Source organism: Aspergillus fischeri, genomic scaffold (genome assembly GCF_000149645.3).
Source record: "Aspergillus fischeri NRRL 181 1099437636252 genomic scaffold, whole genome shotgun sequence".
In the NCBI taxonomy this organism is placed as follows: Eukaryota; Fungi; Ascomycota; class Eurotiomycetes; order Eurotiales; family Aspergillaceae; genus Aspergillus; species Aspergillus fischeri.
The window spans coordinates 145,778-160,719 of record NW_001509768.1 but is presented as its reverse complement, the minus strand read 5'-3'; the positions used below and the strand labels follow the sequence as shown (position 1 = coordinate 160,719).

General features: G+C 49.5%; 7 protein-coding genes across 7 annotated transcripts, besides 1 other annotated feature; 2 read left to right on the top strand and 5 right to left on the bottom strand.

The window, feature by feature from the left end:
• Nucleotides 1-236: 236 nt before the first annotated feature.
• Nucleotides 237-329: a microsatellite.
• Nucleotides 330-2,740: 2,411 nt separating this feature from the next.
• On the bottom strand, nucleotides 2,741-3,648 carry NFIA_062200 (class I SAM-dependent methyltransferase; the record flags this gene model as incomplete). The annotated part of the gene is made up of 2 exons (XM_001262955.1): nucleotides 2,741-3,393; nucleotides 3,465-3,648. The coding sequence occupies 2 exons, from the start codon at nucleotides 3,646-3,648 to the stop codon at nucleotides 2,741-2,743; spliced, it is 837 nt and encodes a 278-aa protein (XP_001262956.1).
• Nucleotides 3,649-5,686: 2,038 nt separating this feature from the next.
• On the top strand, nucleotides 5,687-6,588 carry NFIA_062190 (class I SAM-dependent methyltransferase; the record flags this gene model as incomplete). The annotated part of the gene is made up of 4 exons (XM_001262954.1): nucleotides 5,687-5,747; nucleotides 5,863-5,893; nucleotides 5,943-6,297; nucleotides 6,352-6,588. The coding sequence occupies 4 exons, from the start codon at nucleotides 5,687-5,689 to the stop codon at nucleotides 6,586-6,588; spliced, it is 684 nt and encodes a 227-aa protein (XP_001262955.1).
• An 851-nt stretch (nucleotides 6,589-7,439) lies between these two features.
• On the bottom strand, nucleotides 7,440-7,810 carry aeiA (the record flags this gene model as incomplete). Its single annotated transcript, XM_001262953.1, has 3 exons — nucleotides 7,440-7,494; nucleotides 7,554-7,630; nucleotides 7,679-7,810. 3 exons carry the CDS (start codon nucleotides 7,808-7,810, stop codon nucleotides 7,440-7,442), a joined length of 264 nt encoding a protein of 87 aa, XP_001262954.1.
• A 1,137-nt stretch (nucleotides 7,811-8,947) lies between these two features.
• NFIA_062170 (uncharacterized protein) lies at nucleotides 8,948-9,905 on the bottom strand (the record flags this gene model as incomplete). Its single annotated transcript, XM_001262952.1, has 3 exons — nucleotides 8,948-9,130; nucleotides 9,293-9,672; nucleotides 9,722-9,905. 3 exons carry the CDS (start codon nucleotides 9,903-9,905, stop codon nucleotides 8,948-8,950), a joined length of 747 nt encoding a protein of 248 aa, XP_001262953.1.
• A 403-nt stretch (nucleotides 9,906-10,308) lies between these two features.
• NFIA_062160 (putative multicopper oxidase) lies at nucleotides 10,309-11,580 on the bottom strand (the record flags this gene model as incomplete). Its single annotated transcript, XM_001262951.1, has 1 exon — nucleotides 10,309-11,580. The coding sequence occupies one exon, from the start codon at nucleotides 11,578-11,580 to the stop codon at nucleotides 10,309-10,311; it is 1,272 nt and encodes a 423-aa protein (XP_001262952.1).
• Nucleotides 11,581-13,205: 1,625 nt separating this feature from the next.
• Nucleotides 13,206-14,385, top strand: NFIA_062150 (alpha/beta hydrolase; the record flags this gene model as incomplete). Its single annotated transcript, XM_001262950.1, has 3 exons — nucleotides 13,206-13,362; nucleotides 13,410-14,169; nucleotides 14,223-14,385. The coding sequence occupies 3 exons, from the start codon at nucleotides 13,206-13,208 to the stop codon at nucleotides 14,383-14,385; spliced, it is 1,080 nt and encodes a 359-aa protein (XP_001262951.1).
• A 65-nt stretch (nucleotides 14,386-14,450) lies between these two features.
• On the bottom strand, nucleotides 14,451-14,826 carry NFIA_062140 (thioredoxin family protein; the record flags this gene model as incomplete). Its single annotated transcript, XM_001262949.1, has 2 exons — nucleotides 14,451-14,757; nucleotides 14,804-14,826. The coding sequence occupies 2 exons, from the start codon at nucleotides 14,824-14,826 to the stop codon at nucleotides 14,451-14,453; spliced, it is 330 nt and encodes a 109-aa protein (XP_001262950.1).
• Between the last annotated feature and the right edge of the window lie 116 nt (nucleotides 14,827-14,942).

The following is a 14,942-nucleotide window of genomic DNA, read 5'->3' as shown; positions in this document are numbered from 1 at the left end:
GGTCGCGCTATGCGCGACCCCGTAGACTAATGTTGAAGGGGTCGGTTAGTAGGGATTCAAATCACCATGTAGTAGGAATATTAAATGCTAGTATACTTAGGTATATATATTTTATATATACACTATTAGTAGGTGGGTTCCCCTATAACCTTCTCTATATGTATATTCTGCCTATAGAGGGCATGCAAGACCTTAGTATATAAGGATTTAATATTCCTGCTATATAGCGATTTGAATCCCTACTATATGGCGATTTGAATCATTCAATATCCCTACTATATGATGATTTGAATCATTCAATATCCCTACTATATAATGATTTGATATCAAATACTATGGATTCGATATCAATCCTAGATAGTGATTTGATATTAATACTATAGTGTTTATCTATCCATGTAGTGTGTGTAACTTTAGGGGTGGTGGGAGTGGTGACATGTAATCATTGTAAAAATACTAAAAGTCCACATCGTAGCTATAGTCCGCCGTAGAAAGGCCACAGTTTCTGGCGCAAAAGCCACGCACAACCGTGTCCTTTCCGTCGTCACCCAGAGTCCCAGACTTACTCCGTATATCATAATGATATTGCTTGTGCCGTGCTATCTAACAACATTCATCCTACCCTACATTGCATACGGCTTTCTACATTTTGTTCGGAATATTTACCATTGGTACTGTACTACAGAATGAGACAGGATCTGAGAGAGCACATTATTGGAGCAGGTATAACCGTATAAGCTCGTCTAATTTTCCTGAACAGGTCTGAAGACTTGATATGGAAGCCAACTTAAAATAAGGCATTGCAAGTCAGACAGTTAGTGAACATGAGAGAAGGGTATACTGTGGATTCCTATTTCATCATATCTCTAGAGCAGAGCTATGATGTTGCAAAGCTTGTGTGACAGAAACCACCCGCCCCTTTCAGGTTCCGAGTTGTCCAACTACAACCGGACATCACGTTGATTAACTGGTTGGCCGCTGGGAGTGGGCCAGTGGGGTTTGCAAAGGCTGCTGTTTCGTAGGGCAACAATGCAATTGAACAGCATATCAACCAGTGTGGCTGGAAATGTCGATGTGATTGTAGGAGACTGGATATCTAAAATGAACATTGCCTGAAATTCTATCGCCAAGGCCGGATTCTCCATCAGCTGAGCGACTCCATAGATCTCATCGTCGAACGCGACACCAAAGTGGTTACCAATGCTGGAGCGTTGAATACCGCTGTTCTGGCGGCGAAGACCCGGGAGACGTGTCTGGCTCGAGGGTATTATGAGACCAAGATTGCGATGGTTTTGAGTGGTGATATCTCGGATCTGATCAAGGATCCTGAGCTCCGCCACAGCTGGTTCATTTGGATCATACCGACTGGCACTTCTAAGACTGCTTCATGAGAGCCCACTCCAGCGTGGCATATCTTAGCGCGTGTTGAATCGCCGAGGCTCTGGACGTAGGAGCCGATATTGTGATTTGTGGGCCAGTCACCGATGCTTCTCCAGTGATTGGAGCCGCTGCTTGGTGGTATCAGTGGCACCGAGGTGCTTGGGATAATCTGGCGGGAGCTTTAATTGCAGGCTGTAGGTGACCAAATGCTGTCTCTATGATAGGATACGTTCTTTGTTTACTTCGGCGAGACTTGCTAACCTCGCCAAGGCGTCACCCGCAGTCCCATTCAAATCCTTCATGAGTTTATAGTTGGTACCACCTGTGTCTGCTTCCCCTGATACAAAAAGCGGCATCTCGCTCTCAATGCTTCCTACGTTGCCTTGATGCATGCGTCGTCCTGCTGAGTTACAAGACAGAGCAGAAGCTGTACAGGGACAGAGGATGTTTCAACGCCTGGCGGACCTGATGGTGTAGGGATAGTAGTAATATGCGTAATAAATTAACCCTTTCAAGTTGCAAGCCAAGCTCGACGAACCACCTATACGCTCAAAACGCACACTGGTACGTCGGACCAGGCCAAGGTGGCGATGTAGGTCATCTTGTTCAAAAATCTCCTTCCACCAGGATCGTAGCAACCAATCCCAGTCTGCTGAGTATGCTCTCGCCTTAGGGCTCAAAGGAGGTCACTGGTTTCTTCTCGTAACGACAGAGAACTCCAACCGCAATATACTGCCAATCATCCGGGCTTTCGTGGTGCTGTAAGAGGTCTCTTACGTCCTTGGTCTCTCTCATAGTCTTACAAGACCGCTCCTACAGTTGTCGGGGGTGATCCTGCTATTGGTCAATATCCGCTTCCAATCGAGTTATCTGTCCAGCAAATCAATTCCACTTGTCTTCTATTTTACTTCGCAATTCTTCCTTCCTTTGTGTAGTTCCAGAGCCACAGCGTGCACCGTGCGCGTCACCAGCATAGCGGTAGTAGCTTGCATATCGCTCTTGAATTTGAATACGGTTGACGTGATATGTAGACATATTGTGGTGGCAGCTGCTAGATCTACAAATAGCTGGGCCAACTCGCATAGGTAGTGAAATATCATCACTTTTGTACCTCCATCCAAAGGTTCAACTAGCAGGCAAGGGGTCAGCGTATGAATCCATCCACTCATCCATCCATACAACGGAAGAGGAATTGCCCGCTAATCGATACACTACTGTTCGCTGCTCTCCCCAAAAAATGTAAGCGAAAAGTTTCGTCATTATCAATGATATACTTAACATTGTTGCCTATGCTACTTAACCAATCCAGAAATGGATGTTCTGTGGCATATATACCAAGCAGCATATACAACAGCACACATCAAATCTTCCGTCTAGCAACTGCCAACAAATGGTCTGCATTTCCCAGATTATTCTGGTCCTCGGCGAACCGAAGCATAACATCTACCCACCGCTCATAAGCGTCGTGCTGCAGTTCACTAATTTTGGAAGCTAATCCACCTCCTAGGAAACCTTCACAAGACACTAATCTCTCCAGTTCGAGCTCGGGGACTGTCTTGAATATGGCCCTCACTTTTTCCGGATCTGAGTGGTAGGAGCAGATAAGCTGATTTCGAGTATATATTCCGTCGGCAAGGTAGTTTTCGTAAAAGGAATCATATTCCCTTACGAGACGCATAGGGTCTCGCTGTGCAAGATCTCGCAAGTGAGCATATTGGAGCATAAACGCAGCTAGAATAATTCCACTGGGTTTCAGAGCTGCAGCACATGCTGACAGAACGGCCCGGCGCTCATTTTCCTCAAGAAGATGATAAAGCGGACCTTGACATAATACCATGTCGTATTTTTGTTCCTGGAAGATGACAGGATTGGAGCGGATGTCTCTCGCGTCGGCTTTGACAATAGCAGTCAGTTTGACTTGCGCTTCTTCAGCCGTACTGTGGGCTATCTTGAGCTCCCGGTCCGAAATATCTACGAGTGTGACCGAGTGTCCTAGCTTGGCTAGTGGCAAAGCTGTAAGGCATGACATGAGTTCGAGGTCTTTGGCAATCACTCTGCTGGGGAAGAAATTCAATCTGACTAACCATATCGACCAGTTCCGCCACCAAGATCCAGGATTTCTAGTGCTCGGCCCCTACCCAGTTGATCCAGATACTGAGTGATAATTTTCCAAGAAATTGAGAACTCAAGTCGGCAACTAGTGAGTCGTTCATGCTCCAGCGCTGCATTCTGATCGTACCAGATAGCTATCCTGTGCGCGTCCGTCATTGCGTAGTCTCTGTGTTATGGATGGGTAGATTTGGTTCGGATAATGCGGTCGAATAATAGAGTCATCAAATGTGCCAATGCCAATGTCGCTACTTAAATTGCTCGCAGACGGCAATCCCGTGACTTCTTACGACCGTAAGCATCCGAAGTGCGTACGCTAAATGGCTCATTCTAAATGCCTCATAAAGGATTCAACCAATCGATCTCCCTACATGACACAGACCAACAATGCGCCGCATCTCACCGGAGACTCTCTCTAGAAACTGTCTCAATACCCTTCATTCCCCAAGCTGTAATCGACACTGCATTTACAGCTAAGCAACGAGATCACTCGCATCTATAAAGTATGCCTGCATCTCCTGCTGTGCTTTCTAGTATAGTCCAATGCGTCTGTCTTTATGGTTTTCATTTCTACAACACCTGTCGAGGAATCTATTCTGGAATCTAGTCTAGTAAGGTGGTCCTTAAGAGTAAGGATAAATAGATAGACATGATGTAGATAGCTTACGAATTATTCACTTAAGCATAGTATTTTTCAGTCTTTCCATTCCTAAGCTATTTTTCCTGTCCGGTTCCGTCACCCATGCATATGACAGTTATGATTAGTTACTACCCCTAAGAAAAGGCTTTCTATATTATCCTCGATTAAAATTTATTTACAGAATCTAACCAGTTCTAATTATTTATCCTTTATAATGGCTTTGATAAGGGAACAATAAACTCTGATGTTGCATTAGAGTTCTTTCAGGGAATGAGCCTATCCCCGAGAATTGACAGCTCACATTTGAACAGAGTTAAGCTATCCGTTGATCGGTGGGTGCCGGGAGTAATTATGACAAAAGATCTGGCCTTTCGTGCGAGAGCCTTGGAATCCTGGATAGTCCTTCGTGCTTAGCCGGGGGTTTTGCCTATTTGTATGAGATGGGCCGATAGTGTGACGTGGCCTGATCTGATGGCAGCAGCATCCTCGATAGCAGTGAAATGGAACCATATATCGTTCTAGCGGCCGCATCTTAATCTTATAGCGTCATACCCGACACGGAGATATGTGGATGTTTCTCACCCTTCCACAGGGTGGACTCTGGGAGAGCAATTTGGAAGGACTGCAATGAGACTCGAGCCCCGGAGCCGTTGCGGTGAGGGGCAAGGGCTCACTAAGGATTAGCTATTTGTGTAGACCAATAACAACAGCTTCATCGAACTGGTAACGAGGAGAAAACGGACACTTGCATCCTTCCGCGTGTCATGTCAGCGCGGGAGGTGGGGGTCTGGGCGAGTGAGCACGATTTGATTGCTTTGGACCATTAGCTCCTTTGGGCTGGTGTTAGACATCCCTGCTAGAGTCTCAAGTAGTGTCAGAAGGGTTTTCTTAAAGGACGCGTTTCTCCGAGACATTCCTTGTGTCCAGCTTTTCATCTTCGAGAACAGTTTAACTGAGCAGAATGGCGGAAGAAAAGCACACCCCGACTTACAACAGAGGAACTGTGGAGGTGGAGGTCAGCCCCGCCTCAGAACAGCTGAATAGAGCTGTAGGACTTGGTCTCATTAGTTCTTTAGGACGACGAGAATCTGTACTCGGACGACTCGGGCTCTTTCGTTAATAGGTGCGTGTGACTGCCCGACACCACATCACCTCTACCTAACAAGCCACGCAGCTCCGGCGTCAGCGAAACAACATCACTTTCTTCCAGCATTCGCAATTATAAGTACGTATAAATTTATTCATTGCACTGCAACGTCTAACCATGCCAGGTATGAAGTAAGTGTTTATAAAATAGATTCCTCGAGCAGGACTGAGTATCTAGAATGGTCGGCGATACCACGCATTCCGAGAGGGCTCATACAACATGGTACGTTTTTTGATCTCTAAGTGACAATTAGCTAATGTTAAATAGCCAAATGACGAGAAGGAACAAAATCGTCTTGATCTGGTACTTGTGTCAATATCAAGAGGCAATTCAACACTAACCCTGGAAGCACCACCATATCCATCGGTTGAAGCTGGACGGGCAACTATTCCGCTCTCCCATCCCAAGCGATGTCTCCCGAATTCTCGATCTGGGAACTGGCACCGGTATCTGGGCAATCGAAGTGGCCGAGTGAGTCTATTGCCATTGATGATGTCGCCCATGCTAATGTCGCAGTCAATTTCCCACGGCAAAAGTCATAGGTATGTCTGAAGAAGGTGACAACGGCCATTGTCTGACTCTCCAGGAAACGATCTGAGCCCAATTCAGCCTACATGGTATGGAATGACTAATGTCATTGGAGTTTTGCTGTTGACATCATGCCAGGGTCCCCCCGAATCTCTCCTTTGAGGTGGACGATTTCGAGTCCGAATGGGAATACTCCAAGCCATTCGATTTCATCCACGCCCGCGACCTGCAAGGCTCGGTGTCCGATTACGATCGCCTCGTCGCGCAAGCCTTCAAGAACCTAGCGCCCGGCGGATGGTTCGAATTCGCAGATGCCGACTTGCTTGTCTGCTGCGACGACGATACCGTCAAAGAGGCAAAGAACATGCTCGAGGTGAACCGGCTGGTATGCGACGCCAGCGCAAGGTTCGGCAAGCTGATGGGAACGGCCAACCAGCACAAGCAGCGCCTTGAAGATGCAGGATTTGTCAATGTCCGCGAGGAGATCTACAAGGTAGGCAGCAGTGAATGTAGTTATTACCAACCTGGCCACTAATCGGAGACACAGATCCCTTTCTCACCCTGGGCAAAGGACCCCAAGCTGAAGGAGCTGGGCAAATTCCATCAGGTAAATATGATAGAGAGTCTGGATGCGTACAGTTTCGCTCTGATGACACGGGTTCTCGGATGGCATATCACTGAGGTGCATGCCCTTCTGGCAGGTGCCAGAGCGGAATTGCTGAATCGTAACATCCACATGTATGCTAAGTGGTATCATGTTTACGGCCAGAAGCCACAGGATTAGGAGACTGTTGTTTAAAAGAGCAAACCAAGCACTTATACATTTTCGATGTACTCACCTGGGCATATACTCCCTGGAAGGGTTGATGATGAATGATAGAGGACACCCTTCTTTTTCCACCACTCTATCCATACCCGAGGCATGGCCCTTCCACTCCTATCTTTCTTTCCCTTTTGTCTCTTTGTCTCGGACAAAGCTGTAGTAATTGCGATCTCCTTGGTGGTTTTCTAGTCCCAACTTCATAATGCTCAACAGGCGTGTGAAATCGTCCAGATCAATATTCTGACAGTGGAAGCCAACAATGTCTCGGGCAGTCAAGGTAAAATCCTGTCTATCCCGCTGGTGCTAGACACTGGTGAATGGCTTGCGTAGGCTAACCCCCAGCTACAGAAGAACAAACTGAAGACGGGTCAAGATACTCCAATATCGGATCCCGAAACGACGAGTACAATGCAATCTACTTCGCAAAGAAAGCAATCCCGGATGACAGACCTGTATATTCACTGCAGTTGGTATAGAAGCCTTTACCTAGGACTGGCTTATTTAGGCAGTCGCCACTTGCGCACACCGTATCGTTCCTGATTACATTTCAGTCTTCTCGGATACATGTCGTTCTCATTCTGAAGGCTCTCTTACTGCGATGCTTACTAGGATTATAATCAGGTTTCACCAACGATGCTTATAGTGTGACAGCCATAATCACCACGACACCTTGTCTATACTACGTCATTGAGCTACCTCTTTTCTTTCATAATACCAGAAATAATTAATAATCTCTCCATTATATGAACTAAAAATGACAGTACTTTTGTATATCCCTATTCCTTGACCATTAGGTCGACCGTGCCCGTGCTCTAAGCACAATGGGCGGAGAGAATCTCATCGTTCTCATTCACATGGATGTTCAATCTGTCGGCCACCCAGTCAGTCACAGCTACCATAGAATATACAATTGGGGCAGACAGTACCTGGAAGCAATGTACTCCATGGTGGTCATATCTCCAGGGTGGAGGACGCGAATGGGGTCCGATTGCAGCGCGTTTGCCTGACCCGCGTCAGCTTCGTCCTGATATGGAATATCTCAAACACATACCACGGCTTCAGAGTACGGCTGGCCGACCAGCTCTTGCTTCACGAACTGGGCTTCCTTTTCGCAGGTTTTTGGGTCGGCGAGGGCGGACTGGAGTCCGGCCAACGCAAGGAGGCAAGCAAGGGAGAACTTCATGGTGATCAAGGGTTGGATGTTTGAGGTCTGGGTGAATTGAGTCAATGAATCAATGAGGATGTTTGCTGATGATTTCTGGCAAACTACACTGGATCTCGCCTCCTTTATATACCTTGCGACTGCCCAGCGCCACCATGAGGTCGTAGTCTGTTGCTCGGCACGTACTCCTTGGCATGTGCAGAATACATAGATGATTCTATGGATATGATCACAATTGCCTCATTCTAGAATCATACAGACAACAGATGGATCACAGTCGGCCAAGACGAGCCGTTTCTTCGACGTGAAATTTTTCCCTGTCAGAGTGGTATTGATGCTATTGTCAGGCCATCCGCCTGCATGTCGGGAAAATCGCAAGGGATCCTGGTATTTCCATTACTCAGAGGTACATACAATGCATCATTGTGACACAGAACTTGCAAGGTTGTGCCATCTAGACTTGAAGCAGCTCGACTTCGAGAGCGATCTAGAAGTATTTAGAGGGAGGAATGAGGATGAGGTTGGCATTGCATTGACGGTTAGGTACAAATTATCCATCTGAGGCTGTGTTGACATTCCTCATGAGTCGGCTATAGACGGCCTCATGAGGTCGATTGACGCGACTGGGGTACCGTCCGCTGCTAACCGACCGCAGGCGAGGCCCTTGTGTATATTAAATATGCACATGCAGCTAGCCTGAGAATGGCAACGTCCAGAATTCGCACGGAAGATCAGAATTTTCAGATACTCTGATCAATCCCTGGACTCGGCGTGGCGAAGACTGTCCACGTTAGCTATTGACTGGCTCTGCTGCTGTGTGAGCAGTCACTGAACACAAGTCTACGTCGTTGCTGGACTGATGTCATGACATAATTGTAATTCATTACTCAAGGGCATAACCAATTTTTCTGTATACAGGCAGGGGTATCACACTCAAACGCCAATTCAATCCTCCGCTCTTTCGAGTATGCATCGGACCTCTGATCGTCCTGGTACGAGACACTCACGCCCGTCATCCGCATGATTTCATTCGCCTCCGTCTTCCTGCCTTCGACATCACACATCTCAAACCCCTGCGTCGACACATTATTCGAGCAACTACCTTCACTACCATGTAGCTCGCGCCAGGCGGTATCCTTGCAATCCTGTAGTGACCGACTACTCCCGGGGGTCTTCTGACCTCTTCCGCGCGATGGCCTGGCGGAGGGATGCGCCGAGTGCTGGAAACCGAAAAGGCGCGGGAGGCATCACTTCAGCGATTGGTGGTAGACGGGGAGACATGCGCAGATGATGCGACGTTGGCTTCGATGACGCTCCAGATTGTGCCGGGGATGGGGCCGCCTATATTGTCAGCGTGCTTCGTTGATTTGGAGGATTACCACCTTCTGGTAGGATCTTTTCGTTGTTGTTGGCTGATTCGGCAAGAGTGGTTGTGCGGATGATGCTCGTTATGCAGGCACTGGTTCGTTAGCTTGGATCATACTGAATGTGGAGGCGGCATACAATGTCCCCAGGCCGAACATCACTGCCAGCGCAGTAAATATTCTTCCCGCGGGCCAGATGTAGTTGCGAAACCGGGTACACCAGCAGCGCAAGGATGGCTACGTCGTAAACGATATTGATTACGGCATACGACAACCACCGCGCTTTGCTGTTGACACAAGTCTTGTTCATGATTGTCTTGCCCCAGTATGCGTCAACGAGGGTACAATGGAAGAAGGTATCGAGTATATAGGCGAGACCCCAGGCGGAAAGAAAGGCGATCGCGCAGTAGCAGATGCGGCGAAAGACGGGCTGGATGAAGATGCGAAGGTAGAGACACAGGAGGAGATCTTGTTGACGGTGATGACAACCTTGTACGCGATTCGGGTACCGTAAAACCACTGTCCTCATCAGTCATCAGTCGCGATGGAAGCAATGCGTAGATCAGACCTTGAGAGCTTTTGACTCGGTCATCGGGGACGATATCTTTCAAGCGTTTTCCGTAGAGAATGTCACCGGCACTCCTGATTCTGAGGTGGAGAAGCGGGCGAATAGGTATGTTGCGTCTGCTTGGGTGAAGTTTGCGATGGATACCGAGCGGGGGTTGGATAGCCTTGGATGGCCGAGGTATCATCCTAGCAGTAACTGAATCACCAGTTGATGATAAGACGTGATGCTAACGTCAATCAGAGAAAACGCTGATCGGGCTTGCATATAAGATTGAGACCCGCGCGCAGCTGTTGGACCAGGCTGTGTACCAGGAAGGATGTGCTGCGCTGAACGGGGATACGACTCCTGGAAAGGGGGCTTTCTAGGTGATGGATATATACTGGTCGGGCTATGGTTCCAGCCGCATAGTGTTTATGACTATTCATGTCCATACAGGGTCTCCCTAGAGCAAATACATAAATACGTTTCACATATCTCATACAGGCATCCTCCATATATGCTGCGCCGCACATTTGACAGCGACCAAAATACTTGACATAAACCGGGAGACTGAGAGTTTACTCAATGGTATAGACAACTTCTGAGATCTATGGATGCAGCTTGCACCCTACACAAGGCTCCGGCGGCATCTCACTATAAAGGATGTCCGGACGAGGAGCCCCCGCCACATTCAAATACCCAACCGCCCCCTTATCCATGCGGAATATCGCATGATCGACAAGCGTATACGTCCCCGGGACGATCATCTTCAAATCGACAATTGCCGCACCGCCCGGCGGCACACCCACCGTCGACAACACCCTCGCCGGCGGGTCAACCACCCCTCCATCCCGAAAGACGTGCTGGAAATGGCTTCCGATGACATGGAACGAACTCGTCAGATTGGGCCCGGCATTCCCGAAGAAGATCCGCACCGACTCCCCCGTCTTCGCCTTCAGCGGCCGGTCCCGCGTCAGCGCCGACTCGCTCCCATTGAAGACTACCGCGGAGGGCTCCTCGCGCAGCGCCGCAGGGTACGAGAACTCGACTGTAGACGAGGGCCGGCCGTCGTCCTCAATCTCAGGAGGTTCGTGGTAGAACTCGCTCTGCATGACGTAGTACTCCCTATCCACCGGGGAGAGGGCATCGCCGTCTTCAGGCTGCACGTAGATCAGCCCGTACATGCCGTTAGCGATATGCACGGGGACCGGGGCCGCTGCGCAGTGGTAGACGAACAGACCCGGGCAGAGGAGCTTGAACCGCGCGGTTTTGGTCTCGTGTTCCTCGGCGGTGGTGACGGCTGCGCCGCCGCCGGGGCCGGTGAAGGCGTGGCAGTCGATGTTGTGTGGGTTGCCGGTGCGGTCATGGTTGGTCAGGCTTAGCTCGACAACGTCACCTACGCGCGCGCGGATGAACGGGCCGGGGACGCTGTCGTTGAAGGTCCATGTGTCGAACTTGTATTGACTGGTTAGTTGGCGCGTTTTGGTGCTCGTCGTCAATGGGACGCGGAGAAGAACTGGATGTGTCCGGGTGATGGGAGGAGGGACGTTAGGTGCGGGGGTCAGAATAGCGTCTTCTTTGGGTAGGTCAATGTCGTCTTGAGATTCCTCGCGAGTTAGGTTGACTCGTTGAAGGAATGTGTCTGTCTCGAGCTGGATCGGACGCTTGTGCACGGAGAAGAACAGGCTGGCTCCGAGGATAGGACCAGCCAACCATGGCCAGACTTGTAGACACTCTTTTGGCCGCGAGGATGTTGGCTTTGCTGTCGTCCAAGTCGACAGTGGTTTTCTCAGGGCTGGACTACGCGTAGGTATCAACACCCATTCCCATGGAGGACCCCTTCTCAGCCAAGATCCCCCAAACAATACGTATTTGGACATTCTGAAATCTTGACATCAAACTGCTCTCTAGAGTCTCGAATATTGGGTCAATCGTGCTGGCCGTGGACATTTATAAGTAGGCGGGGGGTGATGTCATGAGTTCATGTCCGGTGATTATAAAGTTTTGAGCAACTCCGCGGATATATAACCTCTGCAACACTTGAGCTGTGTATCCCTTTTAGATTCGTTAACTTCATCTCAGTACCATCTCAGTACTGAGTAGTTCTGTGAGCTGTAGTTTAAGCTCGGCAATCCGCTTAGCCAAGGAGAGTGGCATCAGGATCGTATCAACGTCGTATCTCGCCAGATTCGCTGCCTTTCTCCAGTCATGTCCAGAGCAGTGTCTCCGCGAGGAAGCCACTCTCGCGTTCTCTGAGGTGGCATTGGTAGGTCCAGCAAGATATGATAATAGCCGATCTTTGGCAGATTATCTACGATGAATTTTTACGCCACCGAAGTGGATTGAGGGCGTATAGAGCCTTCGCAAGAAACCAATCTTCTCCCGGAAAGGCTCGACGAGGAGCTCTGGCATTGTTAGTGAAGATCATGTACTGTATCCCACTTCGAAGTCTTCCTAAGGACAGACGAGAGTACCTTCTTTGGAATACAGCATTTTCCCAGTCGGGGGGTCGGGGGGGGGCAACAGTTTATTGAGGAAACCATATATGGCAGGGAATCTGCATAGGATGGTTCGGTGTTTGCTCCACCCCCAGAATAAATAATACATGGTGAAAGATCGGCTATTATTATAATGATCATCCCTTATTTAGTCTACTTCCCTCGGGGCGAATCATGCCGAGAAGACGACCAGGATTGTACCTCGGCTGCCGAAGCGGGGTGACCAGTGGCCCTCGTCGATATGTCGATCATTCTTCAAGAAATTGGACTGGGGAGACGCGATACTTTCTGTACAACTGAATCATCCCATTCATCTGTTATCTGTAACGGATATGGAACGACGCTAGGCCCGAAATCAAGAGGCCGACTCGAGTCTCGCAGGCAGAGTAGCCATCATGACTGGGGCAGGCACGGCAGGCGAGGGAATGGGCAATGGGTGTACGGCGGCCATTTTTCTCGCTAAAGACAGTTGTACAGTTGTATGCGCCATGAAGCAGCAATGGAAGATTGGATACCCTCTTCAACTGTGTCGGGGTGCACGGCCGAGACGGTCATGGAGAGGTAAGCACCGGGATTCGACATCAATATCTCGAGTATGGTATTGATGGCCAAGTATGAGTCCGAGTTCTCAAGAGGACGGCATCTGAGTGCATTGCGTTTGTCCAGGAATGGTGTATACGCGCAGCCCGATGCATGACGGGTAAGTAATCTTGCCAGTTGATGGAGGCACGACAGCAGTGGTTGGAATGGCATTGCCTGCCAAGGCTGCCAGTGGCAGTGTATATGTTGAATGCAGAATATAAATCACTCAGAGTGTAGTCTGCCGGAGTAATCCCGGCTACTTGTCTATTTCAGTAGGATTCTATTCAAAGAGGCCATGAGAAACCCAATCGGCATCTGTTGTCGGCATTCGGTTATCATCTCCGTTCGACTGATATAACCCCGCCGTCCATCTCCGCAATATCAAATACCTCACATTGATCTTTGAAGACCGTACAGACAGGAAGATGGCAGACTACTCGGAATACAGCATACCTACAGAAGAATGGATTGCTCTGGAAAAGACACTTCCGCCACCGGCCACGAACTGGGATGTCCATACTATGAAGGACATGTTCAACCGAGCTCGGGAGGAGAGGGCCGTTAACGCGATGGTAAATGAAGGTAGGTTATGCCGGAATAATACAAAATGCATCTAATGACACAGTCAGGACTGCAATCGCAAGTCTCGATGCAAGACTATTCTATCCCAGCAAGAGATGGCTTCCCGTTAGAAGCACGCAGCTACCGTCCTGTCGGTTTGCCGTCCTCTCAGCGCCTACCGGTCTACCTCCATTTACACGGCGGGGGTTTTCTGTTCGGCACTCTGGCCTCGGAAAACGCGATTTGTTCCCGGATCGTCGCTACTTTGGCCAAGGAAAATACACCCGTCGTGGTGGTGAATGTCAACTACCGCCACACCCCTGAGTACAAGTACCCCGTCCCGTGGAACGACGCCGCAGACGCCTTTCATTGGGTTCACGACCATCTGGCGGAACTGGGCGGGGATGGCGACAATGTTGTCGTCGGAGGCATCTCCGCCGGCGCTTGGATGACTGCTTCCCTGACGCTGGCGCAGCACCTGGGCACAGACGAGCAATTGGCCAAGCGACCGAAAATCAAAGGACAGGTGCTCATGATCCCGGCACTGGTGGGCCCGGGGTGCTATGCGCCGCAGCACAAATACCTCAAGGATCCAAAATTGTCCAGCTACGTAGACAGCGAGCATGCGCCGATTCTCCCGGTGACACGGATCAATTTCTTCATGGGCCTGCTGGAGACTAAGAGCAACGACACGGACCTGATGCTCAATCCGGGGAATGCCACTGCGGAACAGGTCCGGGGGTTGCCTCCTACGACGTTTGGAATTGCCGGCCGTGATCCCCTCCGGGATGAAGGGCTGTTTTTCGCCAAATTGTTGACAGATAATGGGTGCGTTGGAGTCGAGCAGCAGTCATTGTGGGCGTGTATACTAACTACGGCAGAGTTCCTACCGACGTTCATGTCTTTCCTGGCTTACCGCACGGATTCCGAGTGCATGCGACGCTGTCTGAATGCAAGCGATGGGATTCGGTCATGGCGCATGGGGTGCAATGGGCGTTGAGCAAGCCGGCTGCTACGGGGGTGTTTGAGATCAAAACAAAGTAGTAAATCGGAGTCCACTCGTCCAGAATAACGACATCCAGGTGTATATACATGATCAGTAGATGCAGTTACCCTTGGGCGCTCTCTGCATGTTTCTTGATGTAGGTCTCAAGCAGCCCCGGATTGGCGCCAACTACCTTATCCACATAGTCGCCCGCTCGAAAGAGGTAGAAACTGGGCATGGACGACACTCCCAACTCCTGTGCCACATCGGGGACTTTGTCGACGTTGACCTTGAAGAATTTAATATTGGCGTACTGGTTGCTGAACAGCTCCACCTTGGGAGCGATGGCCTTGCACGGGCCACACCAGTCAGCGTAGGCGTCCACCAGCACCAGCATGTTGTCTGCAACGGCAGACCGGAATGCTTGTAGACTACGATGTTGTTAACACGACACTATTTTCGTGGATAGTAACATACCTGCTTAGTTCTTCGACGCCCATTGTATCTAATATCTTGCACAGATTATGGAGTAGAAGAGTAGAGAGAGCAAGGTAGTTGAGAGAAGGAGATTATTATCAAGACACGAATGTGTTGTTGCCCAAGGCATGACATCACA